The sequence below is a fragment of the Ranitomeya variabilis genome, chromosome 2, assembly GCF_051348905.1.
Source record: "Ranitomeya variabilis isolate aRanVar5 chromosome 2, aRanVar5.hap1, whole genome shotgun sequence".
NCBI lineage: Eukaryota > Metazoa > Chordata > Amphibia > Anura > Dendrobatidae > Ranitomeya > Ranitomeya variabilis.
In genome coordinates, this window is record NC_135233.1 from 84,956,399 (window position 1) to 84,971,889 (window position 15,491).

The window sequence follows — 15,491 nt, forward strand, 5'->3', positions numbered from 1 at the left end:
CATCTGATGGATTTACAGCGTGGGACATGACTGTACTAGCGGAGAGGTATGGCATATTGTAGTTTGTTTTTTTACCTTTTTTACAGAAGACATGGGTCATCATTTGGATTGAGCGTATAATAAACATATTACAACAGCCTGTGTATTTATTTCATTAAAATACTTAATTCACAATGTGTGTGTTTGTTATTAACACTTTATTAATATAGGATTAATAATGGATAGGTGTCTTATTGACACATCTCCATTATTAACCAAGCTTACATTAGCAAGGGTACCTTACATTAGCAAGGTGACATTCTTTATTACCCCATATCCCACCGCTACTCGGGAGTGGGAAGAGTGAGGCTAAGTCCCAGAATAGGCGCATCTTACAGATGTGCCTTTTCTGGGGTGGCTGGGGGCAGATGTTTTTAGCCAGGGGGGGGGGGGGGCAATAGCCATGGTCTCTCTCTAGGCTATTAATATCTACCCTCAGTCACTGGCTTTCCCAGTCTGGCGGAGAAAATTGAGCGGGAGCCCACGCCAGTATTTTCCGTGATTTAACCCTTTATTTTAACAGCTAGAGCCCAAATAAGGAAGTTGGGGGTGGCGGTGGCATGGGGGGTGGGGTTAGAACAGTTAGTAATTTAAGAAAGAATAGAGGTACAGAGAGTAACATCAAGTGCATGTATACTAATGCCAGAAGCCTTGCCAACAAAATGGATGAATTAGAACTAATGTTGTTGGAGCATAATTATGACATGGTGGGGATATCTGAGACGTGGCTGGATGAGAGCCATGACTGGGCTGTTAACTTGCAGGGCTATAGTCTGTTCAGAAATGACCGTACATATAAGCGAGGGGGAGGGGTGTGTCTATATGTAAAATCGACCTTAAAACCCATCCTGCGTGATAATATAGGTGAATTTAATGAAAATGTAGAGTCCCTGTGGGTGGAGATAAGGGGAGGGGGAAAAAATAATAAATTACTGATAGGGGTTTGTTATAAATCTCCAAAACTAATGGAAGCAATGGAGAATATCCTCGTAAAGCAAATAGATGAAGCTGCGACTCAAGGAGAAGTCATTATTATGGGGGACTTCAACTACCCTGAAATAGATTGGGGAACAGAATCCTGCAGTTCCAGCAAAGGTAATCGGTTTTTGACAACTATGAGAGACAATTACCTTTCACAACTGGTTCAGGACCCAACAAGGAGGGGGGCACTGCTAGACCTAATATTAACCAACAGGCCAGACCGCATATCAAATATAAGGGTTGGGGGTCACTTGGGGAATAGTGATCACAAAATAATAAGTTTTCATGTAACCTTTAATAAGATGGGTAGTAGGGGGGTGACAAGGACACTAAACTTCAGGAGGGCAAATTTCCAACGGATGAGAGAGGATCTTGGTGCAATTAACTGGGACGATATCCTGAGACACAAAAATACACAAAGAAAATGGGAGACGTTTATTAGCATCCTGGATAGGACCTGTGCACAGTATATACCGTATGGGAATAAACATACTAGAAATAGGAGGAAACCAATATGGCTAAATAGAGCTGTAAGGGGCGCAATAAGTGACAAAAAGAAAGCATTTAGAGAATTAAAGGAAGTAGGTAGTGAGGAGGCATTAAATAAATACAAAAAACTAAATAAATTATGTAAAAAGCAAATCAAGGCAGCAAAGATTGAGACAGAGAGACTCATTGCCAGAGAGAGTAAAAATAATCCCAAAATATTCTTTAACTATATAAATAGTAAGAAACTAAAAAATGACAGTGTTGGCCCCCTTAAAAATAATCTGGGGGAAATGGTGGATGAGGATGAGGAAAAAGCCAATATGCTAAATGACTTTTTTTCATCAGTATTTACAAAAGAAAATCCCATGGCAGACAAAATGACTAGTGATAAAAATTCCCCATTAAATGTCACCTGCTTAACCCAGCAGGAAGTACGGCGGCATCTAAAAATCACTAAAATTGACAAATCTCCGGGCCCGGATGGGATACACCCCCGAGTACTGCAGGAACTAAGTACAGTCATTGATAGACCATTATTTTTAATCTTTAAAGACTCCATAATAACAGGGTCTGTACCACAGGACTGGCGTATAGCAAATGTTGTGCCAATATTCAAAAAAGGGGCAAAAACTGAACTCCGTAATTATAGGCCAGTAAGCTTAACCTCTACTGTGGGTAAAATCCTGGAGGGCATTCTAAGGGATACTATACTGGAGTATCTGAAGAGGAATAACCTTATGACCCAGTATCAGCACGGGTTTACTAGGGACCGTTCATGTCAGACTAATTTGATCAGCTTCTATGAAGAGGTAAGTTCCGGACTGGACCAAGGGAACCCAGTGGACGTAGTGTATATGGACTTTTCCAAAGCTTTTGATACGGTGCCACACAAAAGGTTGTTACATAAAATGAGAGTAATGGGGATAGGGGAAAATATGTGTAAGTGAGTTGAGAGCTGGCTCAGGGATAGGAAACAAAGGGTGGTTATTAATGGAGCACACTCGGACTGGGTTGCGGTTAGCAGTGGGGTACCACAGGGGTCAGTATTGGGCCCTCTTCTTTTTAACATATTTATTAATGACCTTGTAAGGGGCATTCAGAGTAGAATTTCAATATTTGCAGATGACACTAAACTCTGCAGGGTAATCAATACAGGGGAGGACAATTTTATATTACAGGATGATTTATGTAAACTAGAAGCTTGGGCTGATAAATGGCAAATGAGCTTTAATGGGGATAAATGTAAGGTCATGCACTTGGGTAGAAGTAATAAGATGTATAACTATGTGCTTAATTCTAAAACTCTGGGCATAACCGTCAATGAAAAAGACCTGGGTGTATGGGTGGATGACAAACTCATATTCAGTGGCCAGTGTCAGGCAGCTGCTACAAAGGCAAATAAAATAATGGGATGTATTAAAAGAGGCATAGATGCTCATGAGGAGAACATAATTTTACCTCTATACAAGTCACTAGTTCGACCACACTTAGAATACTGTGCACAGTTCTGGTCTCCGGTGTATAAGAAAGACATAGCTGAACTAGAGCGGGTGCAGAGAAGACCGACCAATGTTATTAGAGGACTGGGGGTCTGCAATACCAAGATAGGTTATTACACTTGGGGCTATTTAGTTTGGAAAAACGAAGACTAAGGGGTGATCTTATTTTAATGTATAAATATATGAGGGGACAGTACAAAGACCTTTCTGATTATCTTTTTAATCATAGACCTGAGACAGGGACAAGGGGGCATCCTCTACGTCTGGAGGAAAGAAGGTTTAGGCATAATAACAGACGCGGATTCTTTACTGTAAGAGCAGTGAGACTATGGAACTCTCTGCCGTATGATGTTGTAATGAGTGATTCATTAATTAAATTTAAGAGGGGACTGGATGCCTTTCTGGAAAAGTATAATGTTACAGGGTATATACACTAGATTCCTTGATAAGGCGTTGATCCAGGGAACTAGTCTGATTGCCGTATGTGGAGTCGGGAAGGAATTTTTTTCCCCATGGTGGAGCTTACTCTTTGCCACATGGGTTTTTTTTTGCCTTCCTCTGGATCAACATGTTAGGGCATGTGTCATGATCTCCATGGCCAGAGAACTAGCATAAGCCTCTATAGGAACAAGCTCTTGGAAGATGTAACTATACTGACCATGAACTAAACCTACCGCATCATCTAGAAGTAGCCAGGTAGCATGTCCTACTTTTTATCCCTATATGCCCAGCGCCGGCCGGAGAACTAAATAATGCTAGCAGAGGGAAATATAAGACCTGACTCACCTCTAGAGAAATGCCCAAAAAGGAGACAGAGGCCCCCCACATATATTGGCGGTGATATGAGATGAAACAACAAACGCAGCAGGAAAATAGTTTTAGCAAATTTGAGGTCCGCTTTCTAGATAGCAGAAGACAGAAAGCATACTTTCATGGTCAGTAGAAAACCCTAACAAAACACATCCAGAAATTACTTTAGGACTCTGGCATTAACTCATAATACCAGAGTGGCAATTCCTGATCAACAAGAGCTTTCCAGACACAGTAACGAAACTGCAGCTGTGAACTGGAACCAAAATACAAAAACAAAACATGGACGAATGTCCAACTTATCTAGTAGATGTCTGGGAGCAGGAACAAGCACAGAGAGGCTTCTGATAACATTGTTGACCGGCAAGCATCTAACAGAGAAGCCAGGTTATATAGCGACACCCAGATCTAATCAGAACAGGTGAACAGGGAAGATGATGTCACAAGTTCAATTCCACCAGTAGCCACCGGGGGAGCCCAGAATCCAAATTCACAACAGGCATGTTAGGTTAGGCTATGGGTTGAACTAGATGGACTTACAGTCTTCCTTCAACCTTAATAACTATGTAACTATGTAACCCAAATTTTGCCCCCACACACTACTAACATTAGTAGTGAGGAATATGCAAAAAAAAAATAAGGGGTATGAAATGGTTTACTGTATGTAAACCATGTCTCATATCCTGTCGGGTTTGATAAGGAGATAGCAAAAGCCGGCAATTGAATTACCAGCTTTTATGCTATATCGCGCTTTATGAAATATAAATATATATATATATGTGTGTCTCACTGACATATACAGTATATATATACTGTATATATGTTTTCACGAATATTTGAGCCCATGGATCCATTATATGTCCATTTTGCAAAGTTGCAAGAAAAAAACGCAATACGGATGCCATGCGGATTACATACGGAGGATGACATGCGTAAAATACGCTGCCACACCCCGCCTACGGATGACATACGGATCACTGTTTTGGGATCATTTCTGCGTATTACGCATGTAAATAACGGACCGTATTTCCCTACGCTGTGTGACGCCGGCCTTACGGTAATGTTGTGTGCAGCACTCGGCTATCTACGGCGGTCACATTAAGAATGAATGGAGCGGAGTAGCACATAATTAACCCCTGTTCTTCAGAACTCCGGTTCTCGTGGTCAGTTTAGGTCTCAGCAATCAGACCCACAGTGATCTGCATAGGGAATAACTAGGATAGGAGGATATCTTCCAAACCTGAGAATATCTATTTGTAACTATATTTCAGTTTTCCTTAAAAAAAAGGAATAAGTAAGAAACTGCTGAATAAAATGTTTAAAAATGAAACAATTTTTGGATGTCCAGTACAATATATTGTGAGACGATAAGCTACTAATACAGCATACCTTTCCTTCACTTTTCCATGTGAGAAAGAAGCCAAATTCATCCACTTTAAAGAGGCAATTTGGTTCAAACACAAATGATTCCTAAAAAGAATAAGAGACAAACTTGATTAAAAAATATCACTGCATGTATATAAATTGGGGCAACGTGGGGGTCAGTGAGCTGTCAGGATTGCAGTCTTCAGATGTTTGGCACAGAAAGGCTACCACACAAACAGTGAATTGTGTTCAAGACAGGGCTGCAACCAACTTTATTATCTTTATACCCAGCAAACAACTAGGTCACAATATATATTCAAGGCCATCTAGCCTCTAACTAAAGATATATAGTAGCATCTTTTTCTATCACAGGCTTCTTCCATAAGATCCACTTCAACTGAACACACTGCACAATCCTTAAAGGGAACCTGTCATCAGGATTGTGAACAGTAAACTACAGACACTGTCAGGTCGGCGCCATTATACTGATTAAAATGATACGTGGTGATGTGGTTGTTGTTTAATCTTTATTTTTAGTTGAGTTAATGATATGCTCGTGCTCCGGGGCGGCCTGTGGGGGGTCTTCATGTGGTGCTCTGATTAGCTATTCATAATGAAGACTGCTGACAGGTCACTGATCCCTCACTGACCTGACACTAGTTTACATAATGAATATTATATACACATATAAAAAAAAAAAAAACTTCTGCAGGCAGGTGACAGCTGTGACACCTGCGCTGCAGCATAAGCGCATATGTACTGTGTATATAATTAAGATGTTTGAGGTAATCCTGATATTCCCCCCAAAAAATCCAGTAGCAGCTATCGGTGTATATAGAGGTGATCCGATAGCTGCTACTGCACATGCGCCATCTTGCTAGAGACAAAAAAAAGTCCTCCTCAAGATGGCACCCCAAGTGGCTGTGTAGCAGCAGCTATCGGCGATTACCAATAGCTGCTATTGCGCAGGCGCTGGCGGCGCCATCTTGAAAAGAAAAAAAAAATGTCCTCCTTCAAGATGGCGCCGCCGAGCCTGCGCAATAGCAGCTATCGGCGATTACCGATAGCTGTTACTGCACAGGTGCCAGGGGCGCCATCTTGAAGGAGGACATTTTTTTCTTCTCAAGATGACGCCACTGGCGCCTGCGCAATAGCAGCTATTGGATCACAGATATCTGCTACTGTGGAGCCATTTTCAAATGGATTTTTTTTTGGAATATCAGGATAACCGCATACATGCATAAATTAGACACACAAAACATATGCGATTATGCTGCAGCACATGGGTCACGGCTGTCACCTGCCTGCAGAAGGGTTTTTTTTTTCAATATGTATATATAATATTCATTATGTAAACTAGGGGGCAGGTCAGTGAGGGATCAGTGACTGTCAGCAGTCTGCATTATGAATACCTAACCAGAGCACCACATGAAGACCCCCCACAGGCTGCAGCGGAGCACGAGCAGATCATTAACTCAAAACTGAAAATAATGATTAAACAACAACCACAAGACGGATTTCATTAACAAAGGTATAATTTTAATCAGTATAACGGTGCCGACCTGACACTGTGTGTAGGTTACAATGCACAATCCTGAACAAGTTCCCTTTAAGGATCACGTAGTGTGTTTAGTTGTAGTGGATCATACGGAAGAAGCCTCTGATAGCAAGAGATGCTACTATGCTGTATATCTTTAGTTAGAGGCTAGATAGCTAATCAGAGCACCACATGAAGACCCCCCACAGACCGCTCTGAAGCACAAGCATATTATTAACTCAAAACTGAAAATAGAGATTAAACAACAACCACAAGACGGATTTCATCACCCAGGTATCATTGTAATCAATATAACGGTGCCAACCTGACACTGTGTGTAGGTTACTGTGCACAATCCTGCTGACAGGTTCCCTTTAACATTTTTTGAGATGGTGACTCTCACAGGCCTTGGTCCTGTCTGACCTTCCCCAACAGCGGAGCACTGTATGAGCACAAAGCACCTTGGAGCCCTCACAGCTAGTACCTAATGAGGTTTGGTAGGCAGCTAAAACCCCGTACCAACCTGCTGAATCTATCTATCTACAATCCAAAAACAGATAGAGGATTTTAATAGCCATTATTTTTTTAGACGGTAGACTAAAAAAATAATGATATTTTATCAACCATTATTATATTTAGCCACATATGGGCTAATAAAATCTGCGAGTCTGGGAAATATTTTGGGGGGTACTGTTCATTTTTGGATTTGATATATTGGGGCCAGTGTTTTGGTGACTGAAGACGTGCACCTAAGTAGATCATATACTTGTGCTGCTTTAATTCCTTATCTATCTATCTATCTATCTATCTATCTATCTATCTATCTATCTATCTATCTATCTATCATTATATTGTGACATTTGTAGTTACATCAACCACATTTTTCTCCATCGCCTCCTAAAGTGACTGTCACCCACATGCCGCTCTTTGGGCGAGGTATATAAATGCACCTGTTCGATTTCCTCACAGGATCCTCCTAGTAATTCTGTCCTCATTACAGATTTGTCTCAGTAGCAGCAATAAACCATTCTGTCTCTTACCTCTTCATATCTGTCAAACATAGCTCCATCTTGCATGAAAGAAGGAACAGCCTTCTGCCAATTGAATTCATATGGTTTGGCCATGTTTACTTGACAGAGGTCTGGAAGATATAACATGAACACAGAAATATGTTGTCATCCAATGTGCAAAGGAAAACTGAAGCAAACACATTTATTTGGGATACACTGAAAATATATTTACTCCACTGGTCACACTTCTTGTGGTTTACAGGAGACAAACTGCTAAGGCCTAGTATTTATCACTTGGCCACTTTCAGACAGGATGTCATTCTGTCCGTATAGTCATTTGTTCCTGAGGTTCCTTGCTCAACGGTTCCTCAGATCTCAGCAGACAGACCTATCGTGAATACATCTCAGCCAGAATGTAGTACTAAGAAAGAATCACAGAAGTCCATGACACCAAGCTGAGGAATCGGAGTAGAGGTTCCGATCAGCTCTTACAATTGCAGAAATCTTCAGAGGATGATATATACCCAGGCAGAAGAAATGTTATTATTATTTAATAATTATTATGCTTTGCTTCTATAGCGCCATTAATTCCACAGTGCTTTACATACATTATCATAGCTGTCCCCATTGGGGCTCACTATCTACATTCCCTATCAGCATGTCTTTGGTGTAAGGGAGGAAACCAGAGAACCTGGAGGAAACCCACACAAACTCATTGCAGACGTTGTCCTTCATGGGATTTGAAGCAACAGTGCTAACCACTGAGTCACCGTGCTGCCCATGTTTATGCTGAATGACGTGGACAATCTGCTACAACGAGCGCTGCTCTGGCTAACAAAGAAAGGTCCTTTTTGGGGACCTGTTCTGTGACCTCTTATGAGGACGCATTGAACATGGCTGTTGCGCTGAAGTGGGAGGCTGTGTTCCCACAATCAGTTTGTTACGCTGTGTTATTTCGTAGGGTCATAAATACAGAAATTTACAGTTACAGCAAAGTGGATTAGATTTATAGAAATCTCATGGCCACTGTGCATTTTTTATGCAGTGTAATCTGGTCTGCGGTGCGTGCTTCAAATACACAAAATGGCAAGATTTATGAATTTTTAGGTAAAACAAAACACATATGCACTTTTGGTTGGGAAACGCACCAAAAATACATTTACTCCGCACATGACTGTATCAATAAGGTTTTCTGAATGGAAGTTTTGATACCAGAAATTATAAAAAAAAAGAAGGCAGATTTACTTAAAACATGAGATCAAAAAGAGACAGAAAACGCAGCGTCAAAAAAATTAAGGCCACGTGCACACATTGAGTGTTTGGCAAGTTTTTTACCTCAGTATTTGTAATCCAAAACCAGGAGTGGCCAATAAATACAGAAGTGGTGACGTGTTTCTATTATACTTTTCATCTGATTGTTCCACTCCTGATTTTGGCTTACAAATATTGAGGTAAAAAGCTTGTGAATGTGGACGTGTCCTTAAGGCTACATGAGAACACAGAACCCGTTCTTCCATAAATAAGACACAGACACAGATTTGTGGAATACAATAGCCGTGGTGTTTATTCAGGGCTACTAAAAGATATCTCTTTAATTTAAATAAATAAATAAATATATAACCATTTACCAGTAACTATAACCATACCAACCAATCCACCCAGATACCTGGGCGATTTTCTCTCAAAATAAACATTACGGCAGGAAGGAATAAAGTTAGGCAGGGAGGGCGGGATCTTCTTTCTTCTTGACTAATGAGAGAAACTGACATACCACTGGGATATAAATAGGAAACATTTTCCCGGTCTTTTCAAAACTATACAATCATCTTTCAAGGAAAAAGGCGCCATAACATCTGGAAAAAAATGGTATAAACCAGCTAGTAAAATTCACAGCTTAACCAAGGGTGACCTTATAACCCTGACAACAACAAGTGGAAGCCATCTTTAAAATTGAACACCATTAACCATATAATTAAAACAACATCCAGGGTCCATGTTCCCATGAGACCACCCCTACACTGGATTCGGGGGAGGGCTACCATTCCCACAATGAGCTTTTGGTTAGTTTTAGATGTTGCAGACTTTCTGCACCATTTCTGCCCCTATTATGTAAATTAGGCCAAATGCTTTTTTTACATGCGTTTTTATCACGTCTTTGACGCTGCATCTTTGTCTCCTTTGGATATGTCATGTTTCAAATAAAGCTGCTTTGTTTTTGATACTTCCCGGTATTTGGCTTTGACAAAACTTTATTGATACAGTCATGTGCCGGATTACATGCAGCGGAAATGCACTACCACCGCATGAGCATTTTTTAGCTGCAAATTTTCACACAATTGCACCCGCAAGAGAAATTGACATGTTGCGGATTTGAAACACAAAGGTTGTGAGATTTCTATAAATCCCTTCCATTTTGCTGGAACTATAAGGAGCAGTGTTTTTGAAACACCAAAAATACATAGCGTCAAAAACTCATGGTGGGCACACAGCCTAAGAGGAAATTCGCCTCTCATAAAAAGATGGCATAGATATTGCTGATGGGTGGGAGTCTAACCAGATCAATCCTAAATATACAGGTAACACCGGACTGCTGTACCACTACATTCCTTCTAGCTTTTCCCTGCACAGAGGGAACCCATTGTTCTCTAGTCAATAGGCACCAATGTGGAGGCAAAAAGCAGTGACGGGGATGCAGCGTGCCTCCTCTATAGTCAGGAACGGTGGGATGGTCATAGGGCGGACCTCCGTTCCCGGACTATAAAAATGGTGGCAAATCCTAGCGATAGATTGTCACTTTATAAGATGAGAAAAACCTTTGTAAATGGCTTGTCATGAAATTGGGGACTAATTGTACGGATATTGTGACAATAAGAAAACAATTCCTGACTTCAAAATGAATCAGTACACGTTTTATCTAAAACTTGTAAAACCCTCACTGAAGTGTGAAAACACCCAATGAAAATACACAATGAGAGAAAGAAAGAAAGAAAAACAAGTCATTATGATTTCTTCGATCGTGTGTTTGTAGCCAGTTACATGGTTAATACTCGGTGATTTAATATTTATGTTAGGACACATCCTGGCAACCAGCATCGGTTTCTTGAAAGCCGCCTCTCTCATAAATCAAAGTAAAGCCTGTCTGACCATAAATCCAGTCTTAATTAGTTTATGTCTGTGGGCGGATGGGGAGATGCATTAGAGAACATTTCCCTTTAAACAGCTTCCTCGCCTGACCTCCTGGATTAGCCCAAAGTGGGAGCATTGTTTTCACTTTCAGCCTATGTGCAAAATAGGTAATAATTTTGAAAAAGCCCAAAGATGACAGAATAGAGTTTTATATAAAATAGGAATAAATTAATAACATGGAGCCTCATAAGAAACCAGGAATTACACAATGGATGAGCATACAACCTAAAGACCCTTCAAGGGATCACAGATGAAGTCTCCTAAGGTAAGATGCAATGTGGCCGGTAGAACGGCATGGACCTCGCCCGTGACAGCAGTGTAATAATGATCTGCTCATATTCCGTATAACATGACAATAGTAACACAGTGTTATCATCCTTCAGAATATTATTTACTACACTAATGATGTTTCTGCGTGCTTGGCCTAATTGTACGACCTTATCTAAACCGGAATGTGGGGCCTTGGAGGAGATGCCAAATTTCACTGCCATGCCAGGGTACTGATTAAATCATTTATTTTTGCATCCTTACATGACATGAAAGTTTGCAGGCAACAATACTTACACTACAAACACAACGTGAACTTTTTTCTCATTTATTTAATGAGAAAAGCTTCTAATGTTAATTTTAAAGGTGCCGTCTGAATCCTCACAACGCGCACACAAATAGTGACTGCAGACTAGTATCCTAAGGTCGGACAATCCCTTTAACTGATGGCTGTGGCTGATATAACAATGGCATCCATCACCCATAAAATCATATGTGTTTAATGGATACGTTATGAGCTTGTCATAACAAATCTATTTGTTCTGGATCGGTTTACATCAGGAAGTCACAAGAATTTAAAGAAGCCTTCCTCCTGCCATCAACTATTTTATCCCCTTAATAGACTGCAGTCATCATATTATATAGCACTCTGTACTCACAATTGCTCATTTTGCCTTTCTGCCAGTTAATTCTTCTCTTTTCTCTTCTCTATGTAGAAACGGGAAGTCTCTGCATTTATCATCTCCCTTTAGCCTTCGGCTGCTTCACTCCCCCCCGCCATTGACTTTTGCAGTGACTCATGACTCATACAGGGAAAACTGACCTCCTGTTTCTACATAGAGCTTAGAAGAATTCAGCTAGTCAGTTTTTAATCAGGAGGTATCATAGCCCTAATGGAAAAAGAATAATTAGCTGGGTAAAAAGGCAAAATGAGCAATTGCAAGTACACAGTGCTATATAATATGATTGCAGTATATTAAGAGGATAGAAAATTTGAGGGGAGGAGGGCTTCTTTAAAAGAGCTGATCGGTGAGGTACCATGAACCCCCTCCAATCTGATGAACCAACCTAAGCTAATGTAACCCCTTTGCATCATTTTGGCTATAATGATACACCCATTATAGATGCCATATAGTGACGTTTACGACCTACAGACTGTTATGGTATACCAATTTTGCCAGGTGTATAAAATAGCATAGACTACTACGCTATTTCATGATTATAATTTTTTTTTCACAGTATAATTATATACAGCTCTGGCAAAAGTTAAGAGACCACCACATCAAAACCCTGTCATGGGCAGCCCAATCTCCAGACCTGAACCCCATTGAAAACCTCTGGAATGTAATCAAGAGGATGATGGATAGTCACAAGCCATCAAACAAAGAAGAACTGCTTACATTTTTGTGCCAGGAGCAGTGTGAAAGACTGGTGGAAAGCATGCCAAGACGCATGAAAGCTGTGATTATAAATCATGGTTATTCCACAAAATATTGATTTCTGAACTTTTCCTGAGTTAAAACATTAGAATTGTTGTTTCTAAATGATTATGAACTTGTTTTCTTTGCAGTCTGAAAGCACTGGATTTTTTTTTTATTTTGACCATTTCTCCTTTTCAGAAAAAAAATACAAAATGTATTGCTTGGAAATTCGGAGACATGTTGTCAGAAGTTTATAGAATAAAAGAACAATTTACATTTTACTCATGAATATACCTATAAAGAGAAAAATCAGACAAACTGAACATTTTGCAGTGGTCTCTTAATTTTTGCCGAGCTGTATTCTGTACCAGTCAGACATAGGCCACATGGGTTCAGTCTCCGTCAGTCTAGTGGAGCCCTATGAACATATTTCGCATGTGTCCACCTCCAGGTCGGATACACAACGGATCCCTGCGACATTAGAAAGGAGGAGCAGTTTCCAGAACATGTGCTCGCCGTTGACCCTTGGCTGACATTGCTTGTAATTTGCTGGTGTGTCTGTCCATGTGATACAGACCTAATTACGCTAAAATGAAATTATGTAACATTTGCACTTGTCCATATTAGATAACCTTATTGACTATTGACTTTGTGATTAAATATGGCCTATTAAGACTTCCTAGAATATTCAACATTTTTTTTTACTACATTCCTAATTTCCTTACAGAACTTAAAATAGCAAATTTATTTTACTGCAAGCTGTCTCTACTCAGTGATCTGATTATTCCTAGAGGGACTTTCCTGCTTGGCGTGATCATCACAGCAATATAAGAGCATAATCCATAAAGGCATACTCATTGTAAGCTGTACGTTATAAAAAATCTAGTACTGCCACTCAAAGCTCCAAAAACGAAAACGGACAATAAGGTATCTCTAAGGTTAAATTCACACAAGCGTAGAAAAAAATCATGTTTTTCAGCCAGAAAAAAACATTGATTTTTCATCTGTATTATCATCAGTAAGCAATCTATTTGGCATCTGTTTTTATACATGAGTAGTCATTAATGTTTACAAGACTGGATACAGTTTCCTATGTTAATAACGGCAATTTATCCATAAAAATTGTATGTCTTATACTTGACCCATATGGGATACGTCTTTTTTAGCACCCATAGACTCGAGTAGGCAAGTCTTATCTTAAATACAGAGAAGACTAGTGCACAATATAAGATTTTTCAAACAAATATTTGGTCTCTGAAAAAAAAGATTAACAGCCCTATTGAATAACACTGGTCCGAGTGCCGTTAGTTTTTATTCATGGACAGAAATCGGAAAGAAAATATAGTCATGTGACCTTGGCCTTAGGGCTCGTGTTTATGACCAATTTAATCAGACGAGTGCTATCAGTGGTTTTGACCATGTTATCCTATGGAGCCATGCACATGTCCGATAGTTTTCCTTGGACCGAGTGGTTCAAGGAAGAAAACGAGTGGTCCAAGGAAGAAAATGGCGACGTGCATGATTTGACTTCTAGAATCAGATGGCATTCACGGGTGCGTGAAAAAAATCTATCTCAGGAGAGAAAACGGTCTTCTACATCTGTCCTTATAAGTGATATAAGCTTGAGCTGAGCCACCACATTGTTTCTCCTCTGCACCAAATTTTACCCTAGAATCAATTCTTATAGGGAAAAAAAAATTATAATTAGGCATTCAATTCTATGCACCATGTCCTATGCAACTAGTCTAAAACATAGTAAGTCTAAAACGAGCCGGAGTTTGCACCTTCTGGTGGAACTCGTTAGAAGAAGGTGAATAACTGTACAAAAATAGAAGTTTTGTTAGCACATACTCATATATTCCCATTCCTTTTACTAAGCTAATCAAAGGGTGACCTGGATCACGAGTAAGACTTAAAGGAAATGTGTAATCAGACAATGACTTACTGTTTATATCAGGCCTTTGTGTTACATGTATTTGTCTCTTCAGAGAGGAAAAGGACATGAACTCTAATATCTTTTTAAACATTTTTGGCAATGGTTTTTTCACATCACAATTAGAGATGAGCAAATCCAAACTTAAAAATTTGGGGTTTGTACCGGACAGTTAGTGTCTGGCGCTAAACGCAGATTTTTTTTCCCATATCCAAAGTTCGCATCTCCATTGTTGTAAATAATGTTCAGGTTCTGGTTCTAATTCTGGTACAGTTCTGGAACCAAAACCAAACTTTGGACTAAAGTTTGGGTCAGGTACAAGAACACGAACTTCCATGGGTCCACTCATCCCTAATCACAATCTGTATTAAAATATGTCGATTATTGCAATTTTCACAATAGCCACTGGAGTTTTTCATACTCATATTTCCTGTCCTTTCAGGAAGTGTTTTCAGCAGATTCATGTTCATCAGAGGCAGGATTGCAATGACACCTGTATTTACAGCTGATAACACAGGATACACCATTCACATTAGGTGATATCACACATAACCCTGCTCTCTTTCCCTTCACAATGACTTAATGTGCTGCTTTTATACTTTTGTGCTAAATGCATTAAGAATAGAGATAAAAAAAAAACCCTGAAGCATTACAACATAAAGGCAACATTATAAGAAAAAAGCGAGAAGTTTGAACTGAGTTGTTTATCTCCAGTACGGTGTGGCCTTTTGTTCAATTTCTTTAAAATTCCAGCAACTCAAATCTCTGCAGCAGAAAGGACAAACTTATAAGACATCACACAGTGAAAATGAGGTGTAACGGAGGTAGTGATTCTGTAAAAAGAAACAACAATATTTGTGGAAACTTTAGTTTTCAGCTTACTAAGGATTACTACATTTTTTTCTCTTTGTTGTGAATTGTTGGTTATGGGCAGAGTTGATTACCTTTTATATA

At 39.7% G+C, this 15,491-nt stretch overlaps 1 protein-coding gene across 9 annotated transcripts in view; it reads right to left on the reverse strand.

Annotated features, from left to right (window-relative positions):
• PLCB4 (phospholipase C beta 4) overlaps positions 1 to 15,491 on the reverse strand; it is a 329,182-nt gene that overhangs the window by 150,934 nt on the left and 162,757 nt on the right. For all 9 annotated transcript variants that reach the window (XM_077282633.1, XM_077282628.1, XM_077282632.1 and 6 more), the window contains 2 exons: positions 7,761 to 7,861; positions 5,208 to 5,288 (listed from right to left, as the gene is read on the reverse strand). In XM_077282633.1, coding sequence (XP_077138748.1) covers positions 5,208 to 5,288; positions 7,761 to 7,844 — 165 coding nt within the window. In that variant the 5' untranslated portion in view covers positions 7,845 to 7,861. The remainder of the gene's footprint in view (positions 1 to 5,207; positions 5,289 to 7,760; positions 7,862 to 15,491) is intronic.